The sequence below is a fragment of the Aspergillus flavus genome, chromosome 3 (assembly GCF_009017415.1).
Source record: "Aspergillus flavus chromosome 3, complete sequence".
NCBI classification, from domain to species: Eukaryota; Fungi; Ascomycota; class Eurotiomycetes; order Eurotiales; family Aspergillaceae; genus Aspergillus; species Aspergillus flavus.
In genome coordinates, this window is record NC_092407.1 from 751,615 (window position 1) to 765,939 (window position 14,325).

At 47.1% G+C, this 14,325-nt stretch overlaps 4 protein-coding genes across 4 annotated transcripts; 2 read left to right on the forward strand and 2 right to left on the reverse strand.

Annotated features, from left to right (window-relative positions):
- Positions 1–3,285: 3,285 nt before the first annotated feature.
- Positions 3,286–5,095, reverse strand: F9C07_4430 (uncharacterized protein; the record flags this gene model as incomplete). The annotated part of the gene is made up of 4 exons (XM_041291606.1): positions 3,286–3,982; positions 4,032–4,153; positions 4,239–4,543; positions 4,597–5,095. 4 exons carry the CDS (start codon positions 5,093–5,095, stop codon positions 3,286–3,288), a joined length of 1,623 nt encoding a protein of 540 aa, XP_041144108.1.
- A 1,062-nt stretch (positions 5,096–6,157) lies between these two features.
- Positions 6,158–7,552, reverse strand: F9C07_2201485 (S-adenosyl-L-methionine-dependent methyltransferase; the record flags this gene model as incomplete). Its single annotated transcript, XM_071509515.1, has 9 exons — positions 6,158–6,328; positions 6,387–6,545; positions 6,588–6,636; positions 6,687–6,824; positions 6,877–6,914; positions 6,971–6,975; positions 7,057–7,200; positions 7,253–7,310; positions 7,484–7,552. The coding sequence occupies 9 exons, from the start codon at positions 7,550–7,552 to the stop codon at positions 6,158–6,160; spliced, it is 831 nt and encodes a 276-aa protein (XP_071364829.1).
- A 471-nt stretch (positions 7,553–8,023) lies between these two features.
- F9C07_2104323 (uncharacterized protein) lies at positions 8,024–8,634 on the forward strand (the record flags this gene model as incomplete). Its single annotated transcript, XM_071508973.1, has 3 exons — positions 8,024–8,266; positions 8,313–8,545; positions 8,601–8,634. 3 exons carry the CDS (start codon positions 8,024–8,026, stop codon positions 8,632–8,634), a joined length of 510 nt encoding a protein of 169 aa, XP_071364830.1.
- Positions 8,635–12,876: 4,242 nt separating this feature from the next.
- F9C07_4434 (uncharacterized protein) lies at positions 12,877–14,172 on the forward strand. Its single transcript, XM_041291619.2, has 4 exons — positions 12,877–13,025; positions 13,121–13,268; positions 13,337–13,918; positions 13,976–14,172. The coding sequence occupies exons 1-4, from the start codon at positions 12,896–12,898 to the stop codon at positions 14,088–14,090; spliced, it is 975 nt and encodes a 324-aa protein (XP_041144110.2). The 5' UTR covers positions 12,877–12,895; the 3' UTR covers positions 14,091–14,172.
- The last annotated feature ends 153 nt before the right edge of the window (positions 14,173–14,325 follow it).

Here is a 14,325-nt window from a genome sequence, read left to right on the forward strand (position 1 = left end):
TCCCAGTCTGTTGTCATGAGAGAAAGAAAAGCCAAGACATCATTCTCACCCGCAGAGGTCCACCATTAGCCCTAAAGTGAAAGTTTGTCACACACGTTGATAGCGCCTTGGTTCAGCGCTTATGTAGTCGATATTGGATGGCTGCTATGGGCCTTGAGCCTACGAACGACGCCGCCTCCTCCTACGCTCACTCCGGGCTTTACGAATGAAGATGATCAGGCAAGCGGACCGAATATCAGTTTCGCGCGAGACCTTGCCAATGCCACCTGCCGCACATCGACTACAATTCGGACAATGAAAGTGATTCCCGCACTTAGTGAGCCAGAATTACGGCTCGGTGGCTTGGTAACAGAACTCAATCTGAACCGTAATCCAAATTTGTCACCTTTGGTGCACCGCGTTCGAGTTAGCCGACAAATGGGACTATTTTTACACCCTATAATATCACACAGGTATAGATGGCCAAACCTGGTTGGAGAGCATACCAGATTTGTGCGTGATGACATTCTACCTCAGCGCCATTCCAAGCTATGTTAGCGGAAAGGGGCAGGAGCAAAAGGCATAAAGAAAAAGGGGATTCCACCGTCCACTGCGCCTATGTTACACGCCTTTTTTCATCCCTGGTTCAATTGGTAACATCTCAATGGCGGCCATCTGCCAACTATAACCGCCGCTACGAGTGTAGCGAGCGCGCTTGAATATTCACAGGGTACTGCTTCCCTGCCCTACAAATCCACGGTCGACTCTGCGATGATCTGCCCTGTGGTGGATGTACCAGAGACGAGATACAGCAACGTCATTACGCAGCTTTATCTGCTCATCTAGAGCCTCTAATCCATAAGTAACGTGAATGGATTCATAATGGTCAGATTCCTTGGCTATCGGATACAGAAATCGCCGATTCAGTTAAGTATACCGAGGTTTGGTTAGAAGCTGAAGCGACAGCTACTATCAATGGCCTGTCTCTGCGGACCATGTATAGATACTTACAGTCACCGAGCCTCCAGCCTTTGATCGAGCCGACTAGGTTTAGCTAACAAATCGATTCGGCGTAGTGTCTGATCAAGTCACTATTAGACCAAATATATCGAGTGCCTGGTCAGAGGGCTTGGGTACGGGCCTGAAGACGACACCTAGATACGGCGATGCGCGTTGTTGAATGACTTCAAGGATGCCTTGATCTTTTCGATTTTAGGATCATATGGAGGTAGGCGGCGGTATCTGGTAAACAAAGGATACTAAGCGTTTCTGGGAGAGGATGTCCCCAAAAAATGCCTGGGTGATACATGAGTCCACTTTTAAAACGCAATTTCTATCTCCCCACTCACTGCTGTCTTCAGACAATGGTGTGGAAAGCTTATAAGGGACTAACATATGTCGGACCTGTCGACAAAAGCCCGGCTAGATGAATAAGTGTCAGAGGTTGACGTTTATCAATCGATCACGCCAGGGTAGAACCTCGAATACAAGGCAGTTGTTGCGTGCATCCTCTACCTTCGAAATTGAACCAAGGACGAACCATATGACTTACGATCTGTTGAAGTCGAGATCCTGGCGCCACCTGCCTGAATGCCTACAGCTGTTTGATCAGGACACGACACCAGATAGTCACAACTTCGTATGCGATCAGACCTTCAGTAGTTTTGCCTATTAAACTATGCTCTTCTGAAAAGAGGACGAAATTCAATATCGGAGACGAGATGGGTGTACAAAGTCGATTTACCGAAAGGCTGTCCCAGGTAATGACAGCGGGTCTCCGTGGCCGTACCATCATCCTAGCACGATGTATGGGATGAGAGCGATCAAGTACACGAATGTGGCTTATCTAGTAACCGGATTAGTTGAAGGACCTGTGCTTCTAGATCGAAGAAAGATACACTCGTTGCTAGATAAATGCCATATTAGGTGCGCACCTTACGATATTATTTCTCAACATAGATCTTGACGAATGGCTCAGCGGGTTAATAGTCTAGCCTAGGCTATCTCACATACAATATCGCCTATGCAAGTTGCGAGGCCAAAAGAAACGCAAGCCTGAAGCAGATATAACGGCACAAAAGAAAAAAAGACCCAACAAGTCAGCGAAGCCATGTACCAAAGGTTCTACATTCGTAAATACCAACAGCATCACGGGCTCACTTCGGACATCCTTTCTCACGTCGGCCCAACGATATACACACTCCTCATAGTTTCTATGATGGCATCGACATCTCAGAAACGGCCGGATCACTATTGGCGCCTCTCGTACCCCTTTTAAGCCAAGTACGCCCGGAAGGATGATCCCACATTCTTTAGCCATATCGATCTGAACCCTCGGGCCGCAAACAAAGAGAGCATGGAACCAATATGATACAAGAAAGTCTGAGCTTGGATCATGAGAAAGAAGACAACTGCACCCACTATCCTACCTGGCATGCACAAATCTGAAGGAATGGGACGAACGTGTGACGCAAAGGGAAGGAGAATGTAACTAACGGTATGTCCTTGTTATCTCAAAATCGCAGACTTTATCACTTTCTATATATAAAGAATTAGTCGCGTCCAAGGATAAATACCAATCAAAGGTCCGCAGGGCTTTTGATTTTGCTATCTATGACGAAGACTACACTAACATCTCATTGTTACGGATTCGGTTCCAAGGTAAGCAATAGTGCACTTTTACTATAAGACGAACCCAGACCTACCCATACCAACCGGCGGATAATGATGATGTCCGAAAAGCAGTACCTCATTATTTTAAAAAGCTGGGAGGATCCTCTTGCTCGATACAATGTTAGAGGGACCATTCGTTCGCAAACCGCAGTGATCCAACAAAAATATGAAACCAATGGATGACTCCAGAAGTCCAAAGATAAAAAGCCGATATCTCTTCTCCTAGATCTAGTCGTGGATCTGAGAAACCGTCTTTTTCTGTTCTAAGCCGTTCTATAAAGAGCAGGTTCCAAGGTCCAGATTCCTGTATCCATTTATCAGAGAGAATAACTCCGGGGAAGGCAATAGTGGATGAAGGATGCGCTGGTTCGGTGGTCGGTGGACTTTAGATAGGGATGTACCAATTCATTAAGAATACCTATCCGGTCGTAGGCGGACTAACTGATGTAACTTCATATTGGATCGTTGGTAGAACATCTGCCGTAAATTATATACATTAGGGTTGGCAAATTGACCCTTCATTTCCAAGATGCAGGGAGATATAGCGGCTTTAAAAAGGAATAGATATCGCCGAAACGAAGGAGCAAGATGGAAAGAGAATGTGTAACTGAAACGAAAAGAAAAGAAAAGAAATCACTGGCCATGCACAGAAGACAGCAGCGAATCCGGTGTCCAGCCATCATCAGCCGAGAACCATATCTTTCCCTCCCGTGCACGACATAGCATATTCAAAAGGCACTTTTCGACACCCCTACGTGCCTCAAGACTAAGATGGCCCAGAACGTCGGTCATTTTCATGACATAATCGATCTTCGCGGCTCCGTCCGGGTGATATGCCACGAAATGATGATGCAGGAATGCACGCAGACTGTATACCGAAGTCTCCCATACATTTCGCGAGGTCGCGAGAGCGACGTCCAGTAATGCCATGTCATTATAAATTTCAGGTGCGGGTAACGATGCTGCAACAGGAGAGCGGGATATGGATTCTTGCATCGTGATGCAGATGGAAAATAGGCAAGCCAGTCTGTCGTAGTCGGAGGGGAAACTAGCGGTATGGGAAGGGCTCTCGTTGGCTAGGTGGAAGTTCGCCCGTAGGAGTTGAACGGCATCGTACAGGGACGGGTAAGACGCGAGGCCGTCCATATATAGCCGAGAGGAGAATGCCATGAGGGTCCGCATATCTTGGATGAATGATATCAGCCACAGACAGCGGACCTTCTGTGTATCCACTAATGCTGCTTTCGCTGCGTTTTGGAAAGATTGTTCAGATATTTCGGATATGTTGTTCGATGACTCGAACCAGGTTGGTTTTGACATTAAAGAAACTCTATTTGACGTGTTAGCTATGACATTACCATAGCAATATAGAAGCTTACAGATAGACGACAAGCTCCAGACGCCAATTATCGTGCAGTTTATCAATACCACCTCTTGCATCGATCATTCTTTGGAGGCCGGTGCGGTGCACCATCCACTCCTCTTCCGTCCCCCAATATCTCTGCACACGAGTCAGTATTGTGTCAATTTGAACCGGAAGACGGGAAGGGCACGCGGGTAAGCATTGCGATAGCATGGGTACATACCTCAAATGTTAAAAGCCGAATAACAGCAGCAAAGGCGTCGTTACTCAGCGATTTCTCTGGGTCGGCCATCCATGTAGAGAGTATGCGCACTGCCTCAGATTTATACTTCAACGCATCGGTGGAGCTTGTTCCTCTTGAAGGGTTCATCCCCGCGTAGAGATGAGCCAGATGAGCCGCTGAGTGGGCCATTATACCATAGAAAGAAGCAGCGTTGGAGAGGTCCAAAGGGAACCAAACATCTTTCATCGGGTTAAAGCTCGGAATAGCGACGTCTTCGAACATCATAGTCGCGTGAGTAATCAGCCCTAGCATTGAATTAGTCACTTTGGTACTTAAGCGTAAGCCCAATGGAACACACAGTGATGGAGCAATTTGTGATGGTTACTTGTCAATTGCACCGGGAACATCTCGAAGGGGTCAAGCCTGGAAGACGCTAGAGCGTGGTTGAGTCCGGTTAAGGCTTGTTCTGGCACACCCGGATACTGGGCCTTGATGTTGTCTTCGCCATAATCTGAATATCTAGTTTTTATACGAGTCGGACTGGGCTGGTGCAGCAGGAAGACATCCTCGGTACTATGATACTCGACTACTAGTTCAGAAGCGCCGTTTGGTTTGGGTTTACTATCCTCCACAGGACTTCTGTGAGGCAAGATTTTCCTCTGGGTTCGGTGATCTTCAGATTTTTGCTTGCGCCGTTGGCGCTGCCTCCAGTGCTCTCGCATGGCATGGCTGCGAGCTTCGGCTAAAGTGCCCTCGGTCACAAAGGCGAAGCGGGAACCGCCATCCTCAGCCCCTGAGGAGTGAGAAGGGGACCGTCCAGAGTGTGACGGTGAAGACTTCTGGTTTCGTGGACTCATAGCTTTTTAAGTGGTAGGATGATTTTTCCGGGCGCGAGTCATGCAAATATGTTTGTGGTCCTGCTGGACATGTTAGTGGCAATAGCTTCTGACGGAAGTAAATACTGGCGGATTAGTCACACATGGATCTGTCTTATTAACGACTCAATTCAAGCTATCCATCCTAAATCTGATGGTGTTAACAGGCACTACAAGAGTATGCACAACTGGTTCTCATGATGCAAAAGTTTTGTGAAACAGGTACGGTATAGGTTGAGGTCCCTTTGGACGACAGGGCGGAAATTGGATTGAATACTGATTAGTCATGATCGGCTGATCCACTGGGCGGAAGAACCTTCCCTACCCCAGTCTATTGGTCAACCAACATTGCCAAAAAATATTTCTCCACTGGACTATCGCCCTTCGTTGACATTCTGCAATTGGAAATCTCCCTCTGGTCAATTCCACGTGGGAATTACAGTTTATTAGGTACTCTTGTTGTAATAGACTCAACTAGTATGCTCTGGTGCGGTGCTAACTGATCCGTTGAGGCAATCATCGTGGCGGAGGGTGTCACCCTTCAGCGCCATGACATATTACGTTATTCAGCAAAGTTAATGCATTAAACTCCAGAGATTTTGGTGGTATCCTAAATCGAGACCAGCATGCAAATAAACATCATCCGTGGGTGCGATTCCTCTCCAGCTGGGACAGTGCATCATCATACCCCGACTAATCCTCTTTTATCGATAGTCTGGATCGAGTCGCATGAGAAATTCGGGTCGGTGGCGAAGTGTTCCTTGATATGACAACCAATCGGTCTTCGGGAAGGTCCACACACTTTCCTCCCTGTAGGGTCGCGCGAGTCCGTCGGTGAACCAGTCGACGGTCGTCTTCGCCTATAGTCCACCGTGATAGGGCGATCACGATTTTGCCACAGGGGACTTGACAGCTCCACCCATATGGGAATCCTTAAAACCTCTAGGTTATGCCTCGGTCGGTGATTTAGGTTTCCGACCATACACAACATAGCGGCCAAACGGTTAGCGGAACAAGACAGCTTCCAGCACGAAGCATGTTCACCTACAAGTCAGCTAATGTATGTACTTTAGGGTCCCGGGCGTCCTTTCTGGCCCCGGATACAAGCACATTAACCTCCTCTTTCGACCAGCCTTCGAACCTTGTGAGGACCGCCATGGCACCTGCCTCGAAGCCAGTCTCCGCTTGTAGGAGGTTCCAAACCCCGATGGTTTTCTAACGCGACACTGACGTTAGATCAATACTACCCAGAGGTCGACATGGTTCCACATACATAATACGTATCCTTTGGCCAGCCTCCAACAGGAGCACGGTACTTCTCCACGTGAATTTCTGCAAACCCTGCTTCTTGGAGTCTTTCATCCAGATGCGGACCGGGGCTGGTTGTAAACCCGGCTTTGGTGAAACCACCACAAACAACTGAATAGTATTTCTAGACCGAAGTGCCTTTGATGGAGCCGTCCTCTGAGTACACGTCGACGTCCCACTCCTGAAACTTTACCCATCCCCTAGGCTTTGTGTACCTAGCGAAGTAAGTCAGGGAGCCACGTCGTGAAAGGGTAGGATGCTCAACTTGTAGGCCTGAGTCATGAGCCTCCGCCAATCCTTCACGGCTCCAGCCAAATATCGGCCATGGATGAAGTCGAATTGGTCTTCGTAAATCCAATCATCCTCGAAGTCGTCGACCAGGAACCTGGCATTGGGAGGAACACTGCGACACCATGCAATCAGCCGGGTTCAGTACGCAGAAGTCGAAGACCCACAATTGAGGCTGTATCGGACTCAAATCCATGCCAATAACCTGGAAAGATTGAACGTCAGTTCAAGAGCCGTTGCTCAATTTAATGTAAGCCAAACCTCCGCTGATGGATGGCTGTCAGCTGTTCAAGTTAGTACAAAACCTGAAGATGTGTTGATCGAGAGACTTCACCAAAATCCATTACCCGTGCCAGCGCCGAGGTCTAGCACCCGTCCTGGCGAACACTCTACAGGAGCCAGAAACAGTTTCCTATTCATCATTCCCAATAGCATCTCATGTAACATGTCAAGCCGATCGGATTCTTGTTCGTCATTGGGTCCAAGATATTCTGTCACCCCATGAGAATGCATCGACTTGCTCTATCTGGAGCAAATACTTACGGCTGTCGCGATAACCATGATAGCGTCTGCCATTTTCATAGCGATATTTAAGGGCAGACTAGGAGAGAGAGGTTGAGTAAGCTGACCTAGTACTTGTTAATAGTCTGTGTAGCAGCCCAAGAAAGAATACGCCTGACAGTTCTTGTCCGTATGAGGAGCTATTATCTATAGCCTTTATTGAGATGGTTTCAGACTATTGTCATGAATTTGAAAGTATACGGTTTGGCCTACCTCAAGATCAACTTCAATCACAGGAAGCTGATCGTTGTCATCACTATCAGCTTGAATAAATCGGGACATATCGGGGAATACTGCTAATAAGCCAACGTAATATACTTCAATTGTCTGTTGTCGGAAACTCGATGGTAGTTGACGATTGATGGAAGAATGAAAAGCTGGGACTCTACCGTATTTGTGAGAACAGCCCGCACATTTCCCTGGCTTTTTGACGAGCATAATTACCTATATTAGTGTTCCTATGGCCTGGGAAGTTCATGCGGTCTCTCTCAAACAATGAAATGACCCAGTTCGGACGGCTACACTAGCGAAGGTGAGTCCCTAACCTAACTTGGCTCACGGTCCACAAGTGGGCCAGGGTTCATCGACGATTTTCCCATTCTGAACGTTCATTGTTGATCCCCGCAACTCGTACTTCATTCAACCCTTGCTGTAGGGGTTAACATGCCACCTTGATATAAAATAAAGTCACTGGAAATATCGCTGAGCACTTATAAATATCATATATGTCTCTTTACTAAGATATCAATTAATATGTCTGCAGTACCCTGTGGTGTCAAACCAGAACCCCCTTACACTGTGGGTTGGCGTTGTACTGCTCATTCTCACGAACCTCCTAGGCCTACGTTAGTGACTAAGGATAGCTGTCGAAATTTTGCAGCTGGCAGGTTGGAAAAAGCACAGCTAAGCCCTGTTGAACGATGTCTGAAGTATCCCCCGCTTCCTGGGTTAGATAAGCCCCACAAGGTCGACCTAGAAATAATTGAGGTCGAAAAGGTGGGAGACAATCACAATTCTTAGGTGGTTATTGTTGAGGTTTTAGGACATATTCAAGGTCTCAGAAAAGGAAGAAGAGCAGTCGCTAATCTACGATCCCCTTTACGTTGATGACGATGAAGACTTCCTTAACCCCTTCGCTTGTATGGACAGACATTATACCCACGAGTCTGCTGCATATATAACTCTCGCCGACCTTATGGGTGAGATGATACCCAAACCCTACGGCTCCTTTTCCGTATCTGTACCTGTCGATGAGGCCCGTACGCGTACAGTCCGGTAAATACTTCTTTAGCACATGTCGGGAAAGTCAATACTTGCTGCCGATCCACAGGACTATGACCAACTATCCCGTCAGGTTCTTCTGAAATCTGCGATAGACATAGACTTTGAAAGTCTAGTTAGTAGACGAGAGAGACATTTTGTTCACAGATTTACCTTGGAAAATATTATCCTGGTTGAGTCTGCGTCCTCGAGGGGGAAGCCGGACCTAGTCTTCCTTGACTTTAGTGGAGCTCTTTTTTGAGCGTACAAGTGACGATGCCGCAGCCGTAGTCTACAAAGCGCACCTTTTTTTTAGGTGGGGGGGGGCATATATATCGCCTCTCCTACGCTGGGCTGACCTTCTCACTGATTTCAATCAATGGGTCGACTGGCATTAGCAGGCCTGGTTAAAGCAATATTACGGCCATACGAAAGAATAAATGTTCGGTTAGGCTCGTTTCTAGAACAGTCGCTATGCGCAAAACTCCTTTGGATCCATCCAAACTTTACTGCCAAGGTACAGGATATCAAAGGGCTACTTCTGGGCGTTCAACTCCTCTTTTTAGCTGATAGTAGTGGAGATCCGATTGATTTATGTGATAACTTACTACAGTCGCAGCGTTCAGAATAAGAACTATCAGTACTGTTGCTTGAGCTTATATCCTTTGCGTCAGTGTATTCTGAGCATGAGACTCTACTTAATAGTGATATGTCTATTAATAGTTCTCTTCGGCTGCTTGCAAGAAACATGGCTAAGACAATCCGTTGATCATAGGCGCAGTATATTCCCCCAAGTGCTTCATAGGGGCCAGACATGACGCGGATGTCATACAAGAAGTTGCATATTGAGCCATTAAAATACATTTTTCAGGGCACTATTGATCCTGGGTAACTCAATACAAGCTTCCCAAAGCCCCTCCTACGCCCACTTTTGAACGTTGGCTAGTTTTCACGGAGTGCCTTTTTGACTCTCATCGCGTATCTTCTATACTGATCTATACATTCATGCTCTTCTCGTTGTTACCATGCGGAACAACGTCCTCTCGAACAGACATACCGAAGTCCCCTAATCAACCACGGGTATGCCAGCTACTTTGAAAAAGTCACTTGTGTCCTTAATAAGACCTCGCTCTAGCAAGGCTTACGCACATATATATATATATATATATATATGTAAAAATCCAACAAGTTTTGATATAGGATCTAAATGTCCTGTCTAGCTTGCGAATTCCTCTCATAAAATGTGTAGAGCTCCAAAATCGACAGTATTATATGATTAATTGGTAACTATCACCAGCGCATGTTTTAGAAGACTTGTGGGCACGGGACTTCCGCACTTCCCTTCATGGATGAAGTGCGCGCACCTTCCTTTTGTAGACCAACAGCGGGGTTGAACTCCTGTCCTTCCTCTCCTCTCTCCATCTCCTTCATCTCCTTCATCTCCTTCATCTCCTTCATCTCCTTCATCCGTCTCCTTCCAGCCTGCTTCGTTCTTGAATTCACCCTCGTCACATTCTATATCTTCACCTTCGTCTTTGTCTCGGCAATTGGGATTGGTCTCCATGGGCATCCCGGGTTTTGGTTGAAGAAAATAATCAGGTGGGTATACCCGTCCAATGATCAGTGATGAACCCTGTCATCCTTCTGAGGCTGCTGGGGGGGCGATGAAAGAGATCGCTAATCTTGTGAGGGAGGATTGGGAGCTTTCATGCAAAGCTCACTTAGTCAAGGATAACCTTTGTCCAGGCTAGCCCCATTTTCATTTGCATCTTGCAGGTATCTTGTCGCCCCAGAGCCTTGGATCCTCCCCGCTCGGCTGATTTGCCGTTGCTATGATTGTTTTCGGTGAGTCCATCCAGCCGGTCATCGTCCTGTGGGATGCAATTTTCATACAGGCTGACTAAAGTTCCTGCATCGTATAGTTCGTGCTTGCTCCCACGCAGATTTCTCTTTCTCCCCGAGACGAATTTCCTACCTGTGGCTGTACATCACGCTGGCTTAGCTGAGGGCCAAACAAAAGTATATGGCGGAGAGAAGGATTAATTGGGCAACCGATCAACATTCTGCAAATAGGATCAGTAGATGGAATAAAGTCTTCATGGGTAATTTTGTCATCCGATTTACGAATGCAGTATTCCAGCGCCAGAGTTTTAGGACTGAGCGTAGTAAAGAGGAATGGAGCGGCGGTCTTAAGCATCCGTAACGCGCTCAGGTTCCCCTACCTCTCCTATTGACCTATGAATCCCGGACGAGGAAGGAGGTTACTAGTCATGACAAGACTAGCACGATGTCGGCAATGCTGATACTAAGGTAACTCACTCGAGTATACACCTCATAATATGCAACAACTAGCGTTGCAACATCATCTCCCGCTTTGCCCCTGGGCCCCATTGAGCTGATTTTATCGAGAGGAAGAATACTAGTCGAACCAGTGAATATACCTTTCAGTAATTGACTTTGTGAGCGCATAGTTAAACTGATTTAGAAACAAGATTCGGTTCGTCGGCCAAGAAAAAAAAGCGATTGTTCCTGGTGGGGCTCGAAGGCGGGAAAAAACAATTGGTTGAGGGAATTGTTTTTGTTTGCCCTGTCAGTGTTCCCACGAAGCCATCAGACCCGAGGGTCAAGGAGAATATATCCCCATACATTCTAGCATGAATATGGTTACTTCAAGCAACACCTGACAAAGAGGTGTTTCGTACCCGAATGGGGATCGAACGCGTGACAAAAGTCTTTCGGTTGTCACAGCTCCGAATTAAGTCATCAGACCATAAAATATTCCTTGTACTTTTATTTGAAAATATAGTCTCCTGTTATTCTGGCTCGACTCCTCCGTACTCCGTACCTATCCTTCATTTTGAATGCGTGTGGTATCTTTGTCAACCTTCATTCCAACGTTCTTTCCCTACTGTAAGGAATCATGCCATCAATAATTGTCTTCCCACTGTGATACCGAGTGCGCTATTTATTACAGCTTATAGCGCTTTTGAATAAACTTACCCAGGTGTTAATTAACAGATACTTTAGAAATCAGCTTATCCTTATGATCTGGGCATAATGGTCCTTTACCATGCGAGGGAATAATAACCAACAGCGCTCGAATAAGCGTCTCAGCAAGGAACACTCTTGATAGACACTTTGTATTCTTGATCTAAGGATGTGCTTCTCGCAATGTCTTTGCTATAAGAAAGAGTCTACTTCTCAGCATAGATCTCTCCACTACTCGCGTCGGATTGCTATTGCTGTTCATTGCTGGTAATGACATGGCAATACATAGGTCCAGTTCATGTCAATCCTCCACAGCTGAGTATGCTCCTTGATGTATCTCTCTCCGTCCAAGTCACTCATTGTGGATCCATCGATGCGTGATCTGGTGGAGCTCCTGGTTCCTGACACGGGATAGATTGCTCCGCCTAACCACTGCACGTCGCTAACTCCAGTAGGAAAGTCGTCACGTTAAATCTCTCGAATTTTGTGGCTCAAAATCAAATCAAATCAAAAATAAATCGGCGGGCCATAGTCCATCATAGGCACTCCAATGGCGGACAGGGCATGAAAATGACATGCATATAAAATTTGCACTGAAGTCTCGGCTATGACCTATCATTTATTTATTTATATTTTATGGACATTGAGGATTGACACGACCTCTGTATTCCGTGTACACCTTGGCTCGGCCGGTCATTCGTTGTCTGCCAGTTACAATCCGGGCTATTTTGTTGTTTGCTCAGTCACACCAGTGCCACGCAAGCTTACTCGTCACTAACCGGACCAGTCTAGGAAGACCGATCGAGAACTTCGAAGATATTCCGAGTAACGAATATTACCCACCTACGGAGTACACACTGCGATTAGAAGAACGATCCAACATTGAGAATGTCCCCATTGGTTCTCCCCTGGACTCAAAAGACATTGTAATAAGTTAAATAACTTGTGGCTAATCCCAAAGGGCGATGGTGTAGAAGACTAGTTGATGGGTGGCTCGTGCCACATACCAATGAAATGACAAGCCCAGCTCCACTGTGGCCGTCCGCCAAACCAGATTCTGTCGATTCGAGAACCATTGGTTGACCATTCAGGATGTAACCGTGCTGCGATTCGCCCCTTACCGTGAGGTCATCCACTCGGTTTCTGCCCCCAATTTTTTTCTTTTTTTTTTTTTTAGTAGGACGTAAGGCAGACCTGGATTTGTGCTTTGGGGTTGAGGTTCCGTCGTAATGGTCCATCGACTCCAACAAAATGGCCGATAACACCTAGTTCAATGCATCGACCACTCTTGACACGCTTCATCCTCCCATTCCCATCCTCCATTCCCTTGCTTCTCACTCGTTTCAGCCTCTCACCTGTGAGAGCGCTCGTACTTCCATGATGTCCAAGAGACGGTTGTTTCGTTGGCCTGCCCCCCGAACGGTGTGTTTAGGATGTTTGGCGCTAGTCTTCACCACGCTGGTGACTATGTTCCTATACATGAGCGAGCCGTTGGACATACAACCGGGTATGTATACTTATCTCGACTCCAATCTATGTATCTCCCCATATTGAGACGGAGTTTCCCACATTCCTAATGATATCATGGCTAATGAATATCAGACCCTGAGCCCGTGAACAGTCAAGTCTTTCGCCAATTATCCGAGATCACGAACACCTACACGAATGCAAGTGCAAGTGAAGTTGGACTGGTACTAGCGGCCACACAGAAAGAGGACCTCGGCTGGCTCCTCAACTATTGCCGGGATCAGTACGACATTGTGTACCCTTCGTTAATGTGTCGCGTCAATGCTAATATTTAACCTTAATTGCTCACAGTGGAACAATCCCTTTCATCTATACTACAGATACCCCGCCCGCCCCTTACCTTCTTGTCCCTGCGACAACTCGCGGTCGCGAGGCCACCGCCTATCTCTCCTACATCGTAGACTTCTACGATCAACTCCCGAAGTACACCATCTTTATCCACTCCAACGTTGACCAGTGGCACAACGACCTCTTCGGCCCACGGACCAGCTCTGTGCTTCCCCATCTCCGTCTCGAAGCCGTCGACGCCCAAGGATACGTCAATCTCCGCTGCGAGCATAACCCCGGTTGCCCAACGAGTGTCAACCCATGGGAACCGACCCAAATTGACATCGAAAAAGACGACATCCGCGCGTTCTTCCCTCAGGTCTACGAGACGCTCTTCAACGTCGGTCCGGAGAAGGTCCCCCAGCATATCGGCAATGTCTGCTGCGGACAGTTCGCCGTGAGCCGGGAACGGATCCTGCAGCGACCGCGACACGATTACGAGCGTATGCTCAAGTGGGCGGCGGAGACGGAGTTGACGGATAGTTTTGGCGTCGGGTGGGTGTTTGAGAAGGTGTGGCATGTTGTTTTCGGCATGGAGGACATATAGTAAGTTCTTTGGGCTGCTGCCTTTTGATGATTGGGGAAGATGCTAACGGGCCGTAGTTGTCCTCGTTATGAACAGTGCCGATGCGATGCTTACGGATGGTGCGGGCCGTTGCCGTCGGGCGAAACACTGCAGGCAGTGCGAGCTCCGCGGTCCAAGGGAAAATCGACCTGAGTAGATGATGTTAATGTTGATGTATACTACCATGGATATACACTGGTTACGAGTTTAGCAGCACCTAATTGATGTCATTTCGATCAAGCCATGTTATTTGTCCGAGATTTGATCTACTTTAATCACGACAGGATGAACGTATGGTTCGGACCAGATACTAAAGGGATTGAGATATTTTATCCGTGGCTGCTGACATCCAGCATTCCACTTCGATTCTCAAACCATAACAAATCGC

Bases quoted from the DNA above. Each gene is read 5' to 3' on its own strand.
- F9C07_4434 (XM_041291619.2), top strand. From the start codon at position 12,896: ATGATGTCCAAGAGACGGTTGTTTCGTTGGCCTGCCCCCCGAACGGTG. The intron at 13,269-13,336 runs GTACGACATTGT...AATTGCTCACAG, and splicing joins CTCAACTATTGCCGGGATCA to TGGAACAATCCCTTTCATCT. The intron at 13,919-13,975 runs GTAAGTTCTTTG...AACGGGCCGTAG, and splicing joins TTCGGCATGGAGGACATATA to TTGTCCTCGTTATGAACAGT.